Source organism: Pipra filicauda, unplaced genomic scaffold (assembly GCF_003945595.2).
Source record: "Pipra filicauda isolate LSUMZ 115617 unplaced genomic scaffold, ASM394559v2 scaffold203_size1373443_pilon, whole genome shotgun sequence".
In the NCBI taxonomy this organism is placed as follows: Eukaryota; Metazoa; Chordata; class Aves; order Passeriformes; family Pipridae; genus Pipra; species Pipra filicauda.
In genome coordinates, this window is record NW_024104314.1 from 1,230,588 (window position 1) to 1,243,901 (window position 13,314).

The following is a 13,314-nucleotide window of genomic DNA, read 5'->3' on the forward strand; positions in this document are numbered from 1 at the left end:
TTTTTAAGATCCAACACTAAGCAGAATAAAAGTAAAATGAGAAACATCAGCAAGAAAGACAAAGTTTTACTGTTCAGTACTTCCATGGTTCCAACCCCAGAAATAAACACCATGAGCCTGCCAAAGGACCAAACTTCACCTGACAAGGGACAGACTTAACACTGTGAGCTGTGAGCACCAACTACACCCACACTTTGCTTTGTTCACCCTAACAGGTACCTCAGTGTCACAGGCACAAACACTTCTGGTGCCTGGTAACACTTTACCAGCTACATTTTGCAGGGAGCCACTTTCCTTCATAAAAACACTACTTACCCAACTTTTGTTCTCACTTTTCATTTAGAAACGTGACCACGTGGGAAGGTTCTACAGCTTAGGAACTTGCACATGAAAATGCATTTGAGTCTGTGTCAGAGCCAAGAAAGCTGGAATTACTGTAGGTTCTCTTTATGAATAATTCACTGCTACACTTACATCTTTATCAAGAGTACTTAAGCACAGATTTTGTACAGCAGAATGTTTCCACCTTGGGTAGGAAGCTAGAGTCAGACTTATATAAATACATATATATATGTATTTATACAATTGGAAATGTAGACGGGTATTTCAGAAGATCCCATTATAATACACCTGTGCTTGTAATTTTGGGCACCTAAAGTACATTTCAAGTCATGTAGGGCTGATTTTTGGTTTTGCCTTGCTCCCAATAGTGCACTATGGATGATGTTTTTAAAGGCACATTTTACAAACTCCCCATGAATAAAAGATTGTGCTAAAAATGAGTAGCTGCTCTTACTGTAGCGTTTCAGTAGCTCACTGAGCCACCAGCTAAATGTGAACAGCAAAGCCCCCAGATTTAAAGACAATAAACTGAAATCTACCATTTCTTCACAGTTGGTGCTGAACATATTTAGGAAACAGCAGAACTACCCTCCCCCTCTCCTGATTCCAAAATCATGGATTTTCTGGGAAGCTGTTCAGTGTTCACTCACGTGCTTATTCAGGCACCGTGCCACTCACCTTTCCAGCTACCCCTAGGGAAATGACAGGAAATTAAGGACCAACATATGGCAGAATGCCCTTTAAGTGCTCATAATTATCCCCCATTGGACTGGACAGGATGCTGCAATCCAGGAGAACTCTTTGCACGAAGCCTTGGCAAAGGCAGACTTCACATGGAGTTCATCTGAGCCACTATTGTTATCAAAATAACCCAAAAACTCCTTTATGTTGCACCACCAGGAACTTCCCCAGTGCCCTGTCTCTCAGGACATGCACTCACAGTGGCATCTCCTGGTTGGTGGTGGTTCACTAGAACATACTTTATCCCTCAACTATCCAGCACAGCCATGCAGAAATTCACTCTCCATTCAAGAAATGTGCTCAGAGAGAGAGAGAGAGGAATCATTTTCCTACTAATAAGCAAGAAAGAATAATGGGATATATTCCAAGTTTTTCTTGTGACGACCAACAATAAATCATTTCTTAGCTCAGGTCACATCTTGCATGGGAAGAAAAATGTCTTGCCATCATTAACTTCTTTTCAGCTAGCAATAATATATGATCAGGTTTTAAGTAATTGAACCAGTAGCATTTAATTAGCTCCGAAAAACTATCTCAGATCATGAATCACAGCCTTTCCACCTGCATGAGGTCCCCTTTCTAGGTTAAAAGTATATTTCTCTTGCCATGTGTGATCCATCTTGAATATCTAATGAGGTGCTCCTGATATATAGATTATAGTTCATATATCACATGCAAAATACAGCAGGACACAGTGTCTCCTTCCTTAAATAATTGAGTTTCGTGTCTTGCTTCACTGAGCTGCTAAAAAAAGAAGAAAAAAAAAAAGCCTCTTGTGTCCATGACAGAATGGCCACTCCTCACTTCAGTTTAACCCATTCCTCTTCCTCCAGAGAGTCAGCATTAAGGATGAGTAACTCAGACATCCTGAGCAAATGCAGTAATAGCAATATTTTATGCTGAAAGGCATTTCACAGAGAACTGTTATGATTTTAGGCAAGACCACGCTGACATTTTTCAGAGCACTGACTGACCAAAGGACATGATGTTTCCTCCAACTATTACTTCAGATGGCTTCATCACATGCTGAAAAAATCAGTGCACTCAACTAGTATTTGGGACATCTGTGGCCAGCACAAAACAGGATCACTTCTTATATCAGACTGTATTAAGCATCTTTTTTTTTTCCATTAAATAAGCTAAAACCACAATCTAAACCCACAAAAAAATCACAGTTTTTATTCAGCTTTCAAGCATGTTTCTGAAGCCGTTATTACGCTTTTATGACAAGACTTGGATAATTATAAGATTGGATTTTTTTGTTGAAAAAGAGGCAAGATGAGCAAACTTCTTTTGGAAGACAGAAACTAAGACTCACAATCTGCTCAAATGTCAAGTTGTAAACGTTGCCCAATATTTGGCTTGCTCTATAAAAAAAAAGTTGCACTACAAAATCCTCTGTTTTTAAATAAACTTTATAAAAAATAAAATTCAATAAAGTGGATTTTATCTCTGTTCTTCTCCCATCTTATTTTTAGCACAGTAAAAAATCAAAAATAAATCACATGACAAACATGCTTCTGCTGACTTTTTTCAATTTGAAGACAGCAAAAGTTTTGATTTTCATAATAAAGAAAGCAGGGGAAGCTGAGCTGCCTTACTGAATTGGACACAGCTCATCTTTGCTTTTAATAGTTCTTTCAGATGTTATCTTAAATTGTAAAAAACATGGCTCTCCATTGCACGTGACACTTGATCTAGTTATGCACAACATTTAAAGAGACTGGTGGGATTATTGCCCCACGTTAAAAGCTGCTGAGGGAGGAAAGGATGTATGACATCCATCATAGACACATCCACTTTGAAAAATGTCTGTCGTGGATGGCTGAAATTTCAGTGAGAACAGAACAGATTTACAAATCCACCCTTTACATTAAATAGCAAAATCTCCAAACAGTCTCCAGTCCGTGATACTCTGTTTGGTAGGCATTAGGTAACATTTCTATTGGCTCCACTTGTGCAGTTGACATTAATCCTGAGGTTTTAAGAACATTTTCTTAGCTTTTTTCCTAGGTATTATGTTACTATTCCTATCTTCATCAGCTTCCTCATCTTCATCATCATCCTTGAGAACATGTTGGTCTCTCTTTCTCAAAAATTTCTTCCCTATTGTTCCCACTAATGTTTCGTATCTGGAAAGAGAATAAAAAATTTTACACCTTTTATTAAAATCAGAAAAAAATATTCAATGGAACAAATCAGAAATCCAATCAACAATTTAAGTGGTGTAAAAAACCTGGTCATTAGAAGCCTGAGAAGCACAAGTATTACATGAGGGCTTATTAGATTATTCATTCTGACAATCTGAATTGTTAGCAATTGGTAACAAGGAGGAAAGTAGCATAAAATACTTGGATATTAAAGGGCAGAAGTTATTTTATCCCCAAAAGTGATGGAGATTCCACTGAAAGTAAATCAGCATTCCTGGAAAATCAGTTCTGTACAGTCTGTTTTTTTTGTTTGTTTGTTTGTTTTGTTTTGTTTTTGTTTTATTTTGTTTGTTAGTTTCTTGGGTTTTATATCCCCACACATAATACAGTAACATATCACATTCCCAGCTAGCGTTCATTATGTCATAAAATATAACTTACCTTCTGGCCATTTCTTCATCTGACACATCAGCTTCCATTTTATCATCCACTTCAATTTCTTCTTCCTTGCACTTGGAGTTCATTTGGATCATTAACTTCTGAAAATGAAGTAAGAAACACCTTAAATATGTAACCATGTCACAGTGGCAACTGTGCTGAAATTCACAGGTAGGAGAAACACATAAAAGGCAAGAATCAAATTTAATAATTATTTGCTGTGCCTGGCCAGGTTTGAGCATATTGTAATGAAAACTCATGAAGAAAAGGCAACGTGCCTGTCTGTTGCTAAGCTGATCTTAGAGTTTGCCTTTGGGAAAAGAGGCCACACAGACAGAGTGTTTTCAGTGTATTGTGATACTCAAACATCCTAAGGGGCACTCCAAACATCTTCAGGAGACCAGAGAATTAGACCATAATTAATTTTTCATTGTGAAGTTACCACATAGTCCTTGAAACAGTTTTGTTAAGAGGGAAGAATATCTGCAAGGATTCACAGTTAAGGCCAGGAAGCAATCAGATGCTGAGTCACAGGGACAGCAAGTTCAAAATAACCAGAAGAATCCCCTAGTAAATCATCTTGCATAGCCTTTTGCAAACCTCTTAGTCTTTACACCTTCATCCTCTTGCTTCAGTTCAGGGGTAACCTTTTTATTACTGTCCCTGTGCGGTTCTATCAGTGTGAAACATGCCAGAAAGAAATTAAAGACTCTCTTTCCCAGCACTTTTACTTTGGAACTCTAAGACCTCACACAAGTAAGCGTTGAATAAATAGGGCTGAATGTTTGTAGGTTGGACTCTGCATTAAATGTCAGGAGGAAAAGTGAGCTTTTGTTTTGGTGAGTAGCATGTGGGATGGTTTCCTCACTTAAGGGAGAGAAAATCTGCAGGAGTCATGCAATTACTGACTACCAGCACAGGGAGATAAAAAGCTTCTATTTACCAGATGCTGCATTGATCCAACATTTTGGATTGAATCACGGAGTTCCTGCACATGAGAGGATTTATGGAAGGTGCTGCAAAGGCCAAACAGGATGCAGTGTGAACACTCAAATCCCCACCCCCAAGGGCTTTTCAATCCTAATGCGAGACCACCTCAAACCAGGACATTTAAACAGTACCTCAATTTCTGGATTGAATCCTTTGAAGGACATTCTGCCATAAACCAGATCCTCACACCGCACAAAGCTTCTCTCTTCAATTATACAGCTCCTGCACGAAACCCCAAACCCAGCATTTTGTCAAAAGGTGCACTTTAAAATAATCAAATTAAACAAATGCAAAAAGGATTTGCTGCCTTCCCCCCCCAACAAATAAACAAAACCACAGTGTATTTTATACCATCAACCACTTTCCGAAGCTTAATTGCTCTGATAAATCTGTCAGTACAAGGAGCTTGGAGTGCAAAGGAAGACTTTTTGCCAGCAAGACTGTGCCAGTTCCACATGCAAAATTAACTCTCCTGACAAAAAGCACTCTTTGCTGATATGATTCCACCTACATTAATACTTTTGCCAGAATAAAAATACCACATAAATATCACTCTCCAGGTGGCATTACTATACTAGCAAAAGCTTCTAATTAATTTTTCATTGTGCTGTTAGACCTGGCATTAGTTTGAGTCTGCCAGGACATAAAACACTGTGTCATTCTCTGTTCAGCAGGGACAGATTTCCCCCTTCTCTCTCCTTTTTTCCCTCCTCTAATGAGCATGGAGTGAGAAAAGAAACATGACCCTGAGGTGTTCACAATACACGTGCTAGATAAAAGTATTTCCATGAATTGTTCCTTCCTTCTTTTCCTCACACACGTATGTACCTGTTCCCTCATCCTCTTCATCTCCCATGTGAAACAAACTCTCAGGACCATAGGAAGTTAGGCTGAAGAGATTAAGCTCATTCTCCTACCTCAAGGCAGTATCAGTTAAACATGTACCATGAGCAGCAGAGGTCCACCTAACCTGTCCTCAAAAGACTTCCAATGATGAAGAATCCAGTGTCTCCTCAGGCAATCTATTCCAGAGCTTCAATAGCCTTATTGTTAGAAAAATTCTCCCAATGTCCAGCTTGAACCTGTCTTGCTGCAACTGAAGCTCAAATACCTTTTTGTCATATCCAGCAAGAGCAACGGAAAAGAGTTTATCAATGACCTTATTCAGCTACAGTTAATTCCTTGGGTTCCAGCTTTTTCAAAATTATGTATGTTCTCCCTCAATGGAATTTTTTTACACTTGTGAAAGGATGAAACCCAAGCAGTTTTAAAAGTGGTTTTCCTGCTATTTGAAGCACGTTTCTAAAGAGCAGGACATTTTCTTCCTTGTTAGCTAAGCCTTCCTTTCTTTTTGCCATTATCTCTCCTATTTCAAAAACAGGATTTGAAAGAGAGCTGGACACAAGAAGACAGAACTGTCCTGAATGAACTTAACCATGTGACTGGAGCTGAATTTACAAACACAAAGTTTCAAACTTCTTTTTTTCAAATGAAGGGAAAAAACAGCAGTGAATGAATAGGTCTCTGATTGAAAGAAACTAATTATATGCATCTAGAACAATGTGTGAGTGAAAGAAAATAACACACACAAGAATTGAAAGTAGGTCAAACTACACTAGGCAACCTTGAGAACAGCCCTGAAAGTAAGCAATAAAGTTGTAATGCCAGTCTCTTACTATTTTGTCTTCTGTTAACTGTTCATTAGCAATATTTATTTTTTAGAAAAAAATACGAATATACTATTTCCATTTCAAAACAATCCAGTGATGATAAGAAGTACAAAAGGTTACAGCTTACTCTTTTTCCTTTAGATCTGGTACATCAAGATACCAGTGTTCATCGCTAATTATCTTCTTTTCTTCCTCTTCTAGTTGTTTTTTAGTTTGTGAATCCAAACCCCTTTGCATGAACTACAAAAAAAGACACATAAACACACAGCGTCAGTTTTTTTCATCATGAGTATGTTCTGAACATGCAATAATTACATGATGGCAGTTATCCATTACATAACATTTAGCAGTTGATAAAAAGTAAATGCTTTTTTTTATTTTTCTCTGAGTTTGGTCTAAGTCTGGGCAAACAGGCCATGGAAAATTAAACAGCTGCTGATCGCAGCAAGTCAACAGTGAGTCACATCTGTACTTACACATAAAGAAACATCCTTCCTGGTTAGTTTTGATGGATTTGAGTTGTCACAACTCTGTAACTTTGCTAAGACTTTTCTAATGTTTCAACAAAGGCCAAAGAGAACATAATGGTGTTGAAGTTATTGCTGCACATCAGAAGCCAACTCCACCCACACAACTCAGAGCTAGAGGTAGGTCATACCAGGCTGTCCTTTTTTTGAAACACCTGTACTTTTAACCATCCTCTTCTTTTCTCAGATTTAATTTAATGAACTGGATTGCATTTGTAGCTCTGAAGGCGCAAACCTGCCTTTGGAAGTGGAAAAAAAGTAACAGACTTTGAAACCAGACTATGAAAAAAAGTCTTCTGCATCCAGCTGTGCTAAAGGAAGATGTTACCAGCTCTTCACTTCTCACTGATGACCCACCAAAGCACCAGTTGAGTGGTGTGTGTATAAGCACCTGTGAACCCACTGCAGGAACAGTCTGCCAAAATAGCTGAGACCAATAATTAAGTTTAGGGCAAGACTGCTACTTTTGCCTAATACAAGGACATTGCTGCCAATCCCTTCCTCGGTGATAACCCCTGTCAGAGGATGGGAACAGGCAGGGAGGGACAGTAACCTCTCAACAGCTGGGAGTAGAAGACATCTGTCACAGCCTTTGAAAAAGTGCTGAGAGCACAGAACTACACACCTGAGGTCTGTGAAACATCACTGTAATTTCCATTTGTCTCAAGCCAGGTGCCTGAACTGAGTGACAATTAAGTCTCAACAATGTCAAAGAAACAAGCTGGAAAAAACAGAACTCTTCACAATGTTACAGAAATAATCCCTGTATTCCCACACCCCTAGAAGCTGGGACCTCCCTTAGGATCTACAGAAAATGTTTGAGTAACTGTACTGGTCACAGGTCTACATTTATAGGACTGTAATTCTCAGATAGAGTACAGTTTACATGCAGTCCTATAAGAACTGTTTTGTGGCTATCAAAGCATACCTGTATGTGCACCACTGCAGAGGAATCTTATGTCAATTAATTTTACCCCTCTCATTTAGAGCTGCATCATTGTTATGTTCAGATAAGCCTGCAGGCTAACAGGTAACATGTCAGTGGGAACACTACACTTGAACACAGTTTAGGTCCCAGCTAAAATGGGCTTGGTTGGAGAAAAAGCCCCAGAATGCATCACAAAACACTTTCCTCCCACAAAACCCTGCACTGCTGAGTTTATTTAAAATATATAGGTAATACAGATGTGTAATATATGTATTATATATGCCCCACACATCTTTTCAGTCCTTACAAAATGCCCAAGCTAACCAAACCAAACTCTGAAGTAAAAGCCAGTAGAGCTAGTGTCTCATTTTGCATTTATATTTCTATTTGCATCCACTGTGCAAGATCTTTAATGCAAGAAAAATTGACTTTTGCTTTCTGAGTCAATTCAGAATATGTCAAAGCTTTCCAATTAAAATTACAGTATGTTCTTGAGGAAAATAAGTGAATCTATCATGTGGAAAACCACATTGCTCAAGGAAATTGGTTAGCCAGTCAGAAATCTCAACAGGAGAAATTCTGCTACAAGCACCCAATTAAATAATCATTTCGCATTACATTTTAAAGATTATGTTCCTAAAGATTGCTACAGGAATAACTAGATAAAAATTATGTAGTCACGTTTATCTAAAAAGTAAACACACAGAGATGAACTAAATATATAGTCACTGTGCTAGACACAAAGTCAGTAACTCAGTGGTTGGTTGGATTAGTTTCCCTAAGCAACAGGACCTGGATCAAATGGTGTAAGATGTAAAAGTGGGAGCCATCCTTATGTGATGGGTACCTGTGGCCCAATCCTTAGTGCAAATGGTCCTCACAACACTACCACTGACCACATGTCACCTCTGGGTGCCACTTCACCCATCGTAGCAGTACCTGCAGAGGCAGCTGCTAAAGGCTTAATTAAAACATTTGTAAACAAGAAGATCTGCAGAAGGAAAGTGCTAAATGCAAGGTCTGTCTATGACCTTTTCAAAACCTACTCATCTCTTCAAAGCTGGTTACTCCTGCCCAGACTGTAAACCTGCAAATGTCACAGGCTGGTTCTTCACGGCCTTTCATGGAAGGAAGTCTAAAATCCTGCTTTTGAAATCTCCAGGGGGTTAATAAATTAGCAAGCAACAGGAGTAAAAATTTTAAGGAGAGTATTATATAAAAATAAGAAAAAATAATGATGCTGCAATCCAGGTTATGAGTCTGAGTGTCACACTATTGGCTAACTCAACATCTACTCTCTTTTGAGAGGAGGCAAGATGTGTTCCATCCCCTCTGCGTACAAGTTTTCATCTTTCATGAGTGGCAGCATCTATTAATTGGGGTAAATATTCCATCATTTTACTGCAACAGAGTACACTTTATGTTAAAGATTGAACTGATGTCAGCCAAACTCTTTTCAGCTAGAATGTGAAATACAGCCCCATATATATGTGTGGGGGAAAAAATGGTTAAATAAAACACCAGAAAAAACACCACTACAAGCAAAAAGCCACAAAGGCCCCATCATATTCAGTTATAAAAATTGAATGGATATTAACAAAAAAACCCCTAATAATGGGAACTCCAATTTTACCGGTTGTTTTCCAGCAATAAAGAACTATCAATCACAGGGGAATGTACTCTACTGAATTAGGAATTGTAGTACACCGTGTGAAGCAGAATCCATTAGCCAGCAAGCACAGACTAATTTCACATTGGTGACACGAGATTCACAATTCCAAGAGTAACAGGCACGCCAGGATGTTACCAAGCTCCCTGACATTTATAAATCGGGAAAGGAGGTTAACGCTGCCATTCAGGCTGGGGATTTCATTAGTCAGCTATGTAAACAGTGAGAAAAATGGACACAAGAAAAAAGAAACTTCCCCCGCTCTATATTAAAGGCCCCACCCCCCAGTAAAGCAAGCAGCATTAACATTTTAATTTCCACGTGGTGGTGGGGCAAGTCTTATAATTTATATTCACAAAAAGCAACCCAGAGGAGCCAGACGGAAGAAAAGCTCCCTCGAAAGGGGCACTGCATTTGGCTCCTGAAGAGGCACTTTCGCTGGAATCACGAAGCTGCTCTGCTGGACCGAACCCTGCAGTTTATAACCCCCTGAGAGCGTTTAAAGCAGCGAGTTCTTGCTGGGGAAGCTGGAGAGGAGCAGCCCAGAATCCTGGGGAGGAGGGGGGGGGGCAGGGCCCGGTCACCATCGATAAACTGGATTTCAAACGTGGAGGCACCGATGGCCGCCTGGCACAGCCGGGGCTGGGCACGGGAAATGCTCCAAACCAGGGCACTTCGCCCGGGGGACACCCACCCACCTCCTCCCCGGGGCCGCCGCCGACCACCGGCTGCCGGCACGGCCCCGGCCCCGGCCCCGGCCGGGCGGCCCCATCCTGCCGCTCCCAGCCTCCCCTCACCCCCGCGCGGGGCTCAGGCACCCCCTGCCCCTGCTTCCCCCCTCACCTTCATGCGCAGCAGGTTCTTGGACAGCTTGGATTTCACCTCGGCGGCCATGGCGGCCCGCAGGCCGCGGCGGATCCCCGCGCTCGCGTAGCGCCCAGGCCGCGGCAGGGGCGGGGGGAGCGGGGAGGCTCCACCTCCGGCCGGGGAGCGGGGCCTGCCCACGGCACGGGGGAGGCACAAACAGCCGTAAAAGTGACAACTTTGCGGCTGTGTGGGGTGAGGGACGCCCGGGGGTGTGAGCGGGACGTGAATCCGCCCCGGTGTGAATTGGTGAATTAGAAAGGAAACCCCGATGTGTTTTATCAACGCTTGCGGTGCTGCCAGTTTATGGCTTCACCCATGATTTTCTGACACTTCAAAGAGAAGGAAAAAGAGTATACAAGGTCAATCTTGCATTGGCATTTGGAGACTGCTCGACTTCTTTAGCTTTCATTTTTTTACAGTCAGCACCGGCTTTGACTTGCAATAAAATCCCACCAATCACAAAGTGGTCAAATGCGATTAAAACTGGAAAGCACATCAATTCAAAGATATTATAAATCGCCTCAAAGCTTTGTTAGCCCTGAATCATGATCTGTGAATTCACTGTCTTTGGGCTGCTGGGCTGGGCCCTGGGAGCCGAGGAGGAAATCCTGATAGGAAATTACCGGCTGACTCCCAGTCACAAGCAGGGTACCACAATTTCTCTACATACACTCATAAATCAGATTTCTGACGCCTGTTTTGACATTTGGCACATAAACTGGGTGATGTGAGGGTTCAGTGTTCAAAACTTTAATGAACTGGTGTGCTCCAAAAGACAATCTAGGGAGAAAAGTTCCTGTATTTGCAAGGTGTAGGTCAAAAGCTTGAAGAACTCTGTCAAGATTTATGTTCTAATAGAGTCCACAGGAAGGTATAATGAAGGGCAAAACCTGATTGCAGAGGGGAAGGAGGAAGAATTATCCCCATGCAGACATCCTAATACAGTTAAGCTCGGTGAGTTAAAATGACCAGAAATGTGAGTGAAACATTGAGCAACAAATAACACTGCAAGAAAATATTTAATTTTCATATAGGGAAGGCATCTTCATTCCCAGGCTCTGTAAATGAGTTGAAGCTGCTCTGAAATTCAAGGCCCCAGTGAGAAAGTGTCTTTGTGTGTGTGGGAACTATCCTGTTTAGCTCCTTCTCTGTTCCCTTTCTCATTAACAGCTATCAACCCTTCCCAACAAAAGAAAGCTGGAAAGAAATTTGCCGTTTTCTGAATACGAATGTTCATCAAAGAATGAATATGTTTGAATCTTGGTGAACAAACCAATAGGGAAAAGCTGTTAATTATTATAATGGCACAGTACAGTCATAATCTGTCCATTTTTGGTATTATTTTCTATTTGCCATGCATTCTAATAATGTATTTGCTTTTTGTTGATCATTGCAAATCAGAGGCCTGTTTTTAATTGCACGGCCTTCAATGTCACTCAGGGCTTCTCTGAGCAGTTTCACTTCATTTACAGTCCAGGAACGTACTTTGAATGATTCCTTCTAAATACATTACTGCAGGCTCCTCAGCACTTCTGCAGCCACTGAGCTACGGCGTTACCTGGCTTTGCTTGGTGCCCTTTGCAAAAGCTGTTCCCGTCCCTCCTTCCTGCCCACAGAACACCCCAGCTCAACAATTCCTCCCCAGGCACTGCCTACAGCCCGTTTGGGCTGAGGCCATAGCACATGTCAGCTGCCTGATGTCTTTGTTGGGAAGGAGCATCATACCAGCAGCTCTCTGGGAGCTGAGTCTAATAATTTATGGCACCATGCAGTGTCTGACTGGGAGGGGGAGAGTGCAAGGGGTTTTCAGCCCATCTAACCATGAGAGTTATTCCTGGTGCTCCCTGGTGAGTGAGAACTCAAAATCCACAGCCTGAGCCCCCTTGCACCCCATGTCTTGATGCCTCACCACAGGTTTGCACAGAGATGCTGCCACTGTTTGTCTTGTGTGTCGGCACATCAGCCAACAACCTGCCTCGATACAGGCAGGGAGAAGTGCTTTGCAGTAAAGGCACTATAGGCTCTGTGATGTTTATTTAGAAAAGTGGAGATTGTAAAAAGGCTGCCACGGAATTTGATCTATTTTGGCAGTAAAAAAGTCCAAAGGAAATTTTTGGATTACATCTCCCATCACTTGAATTGGATGGGGAGGTTATAGATAACAATCGGCTGTCTGGTGGACCAGATTATACTGTCTGGTAAATCTGAAGACACTCCATTGATTATAGGAGATATTTTCATGATTTACTGGTGGTGGTGGAGGCAACTCAGAAGAGAATCCAGCCCTGTAAATACTCCTGCTTGTGAGGCAGAGCGAGGGTGAAGAGGAGATGTAGGTTTAGAGAAGAATCGAGGGTCATTATAAATGGCAATTAGACACCTCTCCTGCAGCTCTGACTTCTGCACAGCAGCTCCACTTTCAACCTGGAAATCCATTTCTTTTTCAAAACAAAAATACTCAGGGAAGTAACTCGAGGGAAAGGAGATCCATCTCATCAAAAGTTGTACATTAAACAAGCAGATAAAAGATTTTTCTTCCTAGGAAATGTGGTCCCTTCTCCCTCTAGTAATTAGAGAAGTCAAATCAAAGTTGTCATTAACATTATTTAAGGCATAATCTCTCTTGGAGCAACACAAGTTACAGCTGTGAACTAATTTCACGCCAATGGGATCTAATTTAGGGGGAACTCACGTCTTACTTTTTCTGTAACCTCCTACTTATTCATATTCTCATAGTATTATGATTTTAGTGCAAAATGGGTATCTCAAACCTTACACCAAGCGATCATTTGATTTGATGTGAGCTGTCTTTGAATTCTGAAGCAGCTTTTTACAGCTCTCAGAATACCTGAAGCCTTCCCCCCCCACCCCGCAAATGTAAAAATTCTTATAGTATGACAGGTGAGTCATTAATTTGTGTCAAACTCCTCCACTGTGTTTTAAGTAAGGATATTATGTGTTTTTCTCTATGAATGAGGAAAAGAAAATGAGA

The 13,314-nt window shown here is 41.1% G+C and overlaps 1 protein-coding gene across 1 annotated transcript; it reads right to left on the reverse strand.

Moving 5' to 3' along the window:
- Positions 1–1,569: 1,569 nt before the first annotated feature.
- Positions 1,570–10,421, reverse strand: MPHOSPH6 (M-phase phosphoprotein 6). The gene is made up of 5 exons (XM_027725130.2): positions 10,299–10,421; positions 6,459–6,571; positions 4,793–4,883; positions 3,675–3,772; positions 1,570–3,215 (listed from the first exon to the last, which is right to left on the reverse strand). The coding sequence occupies exons 1-5, from the start codon at positions 10,347–10,349 to the stop codon at positions 3,053–3,055; spliced, it is 516 nt and encodes a 171-aa protein (XP_027580931.1). The 5' UTR covers positions 10,350–10,421; the 3' UTR covers positions 1,570–3,052.
- Positions 10,422–13,314: the final 2,893 nt, after the last annotated feature.

Excerpts from the sequence above, each read along its gene's own strand:
- MPHOSPH6 (XM_027725130.2), bottom strand. The coding sequence starts at position 10,349 with ATGGCCGCCGAGGTGAAATCCAAGCTGTCCAAGAACCTGCTGCGCATG. Across the intron at positions 6,572-10,298 it reads AGAACCTGCTGCGCATGAAG|TTCATGCAAAGGGGTTTGGA; the intron begins GTGAGGGGGGAA and ends CTTTTTTTGTAG. Across the intron at positions 4,884-6,458 it reads CCAGATCTAAAGGAAAAAGA|GAGCTGTATAATTGAAGAGA; the intron begins GTAAGCTGTAAC and ends GGTTTCGTGCAG.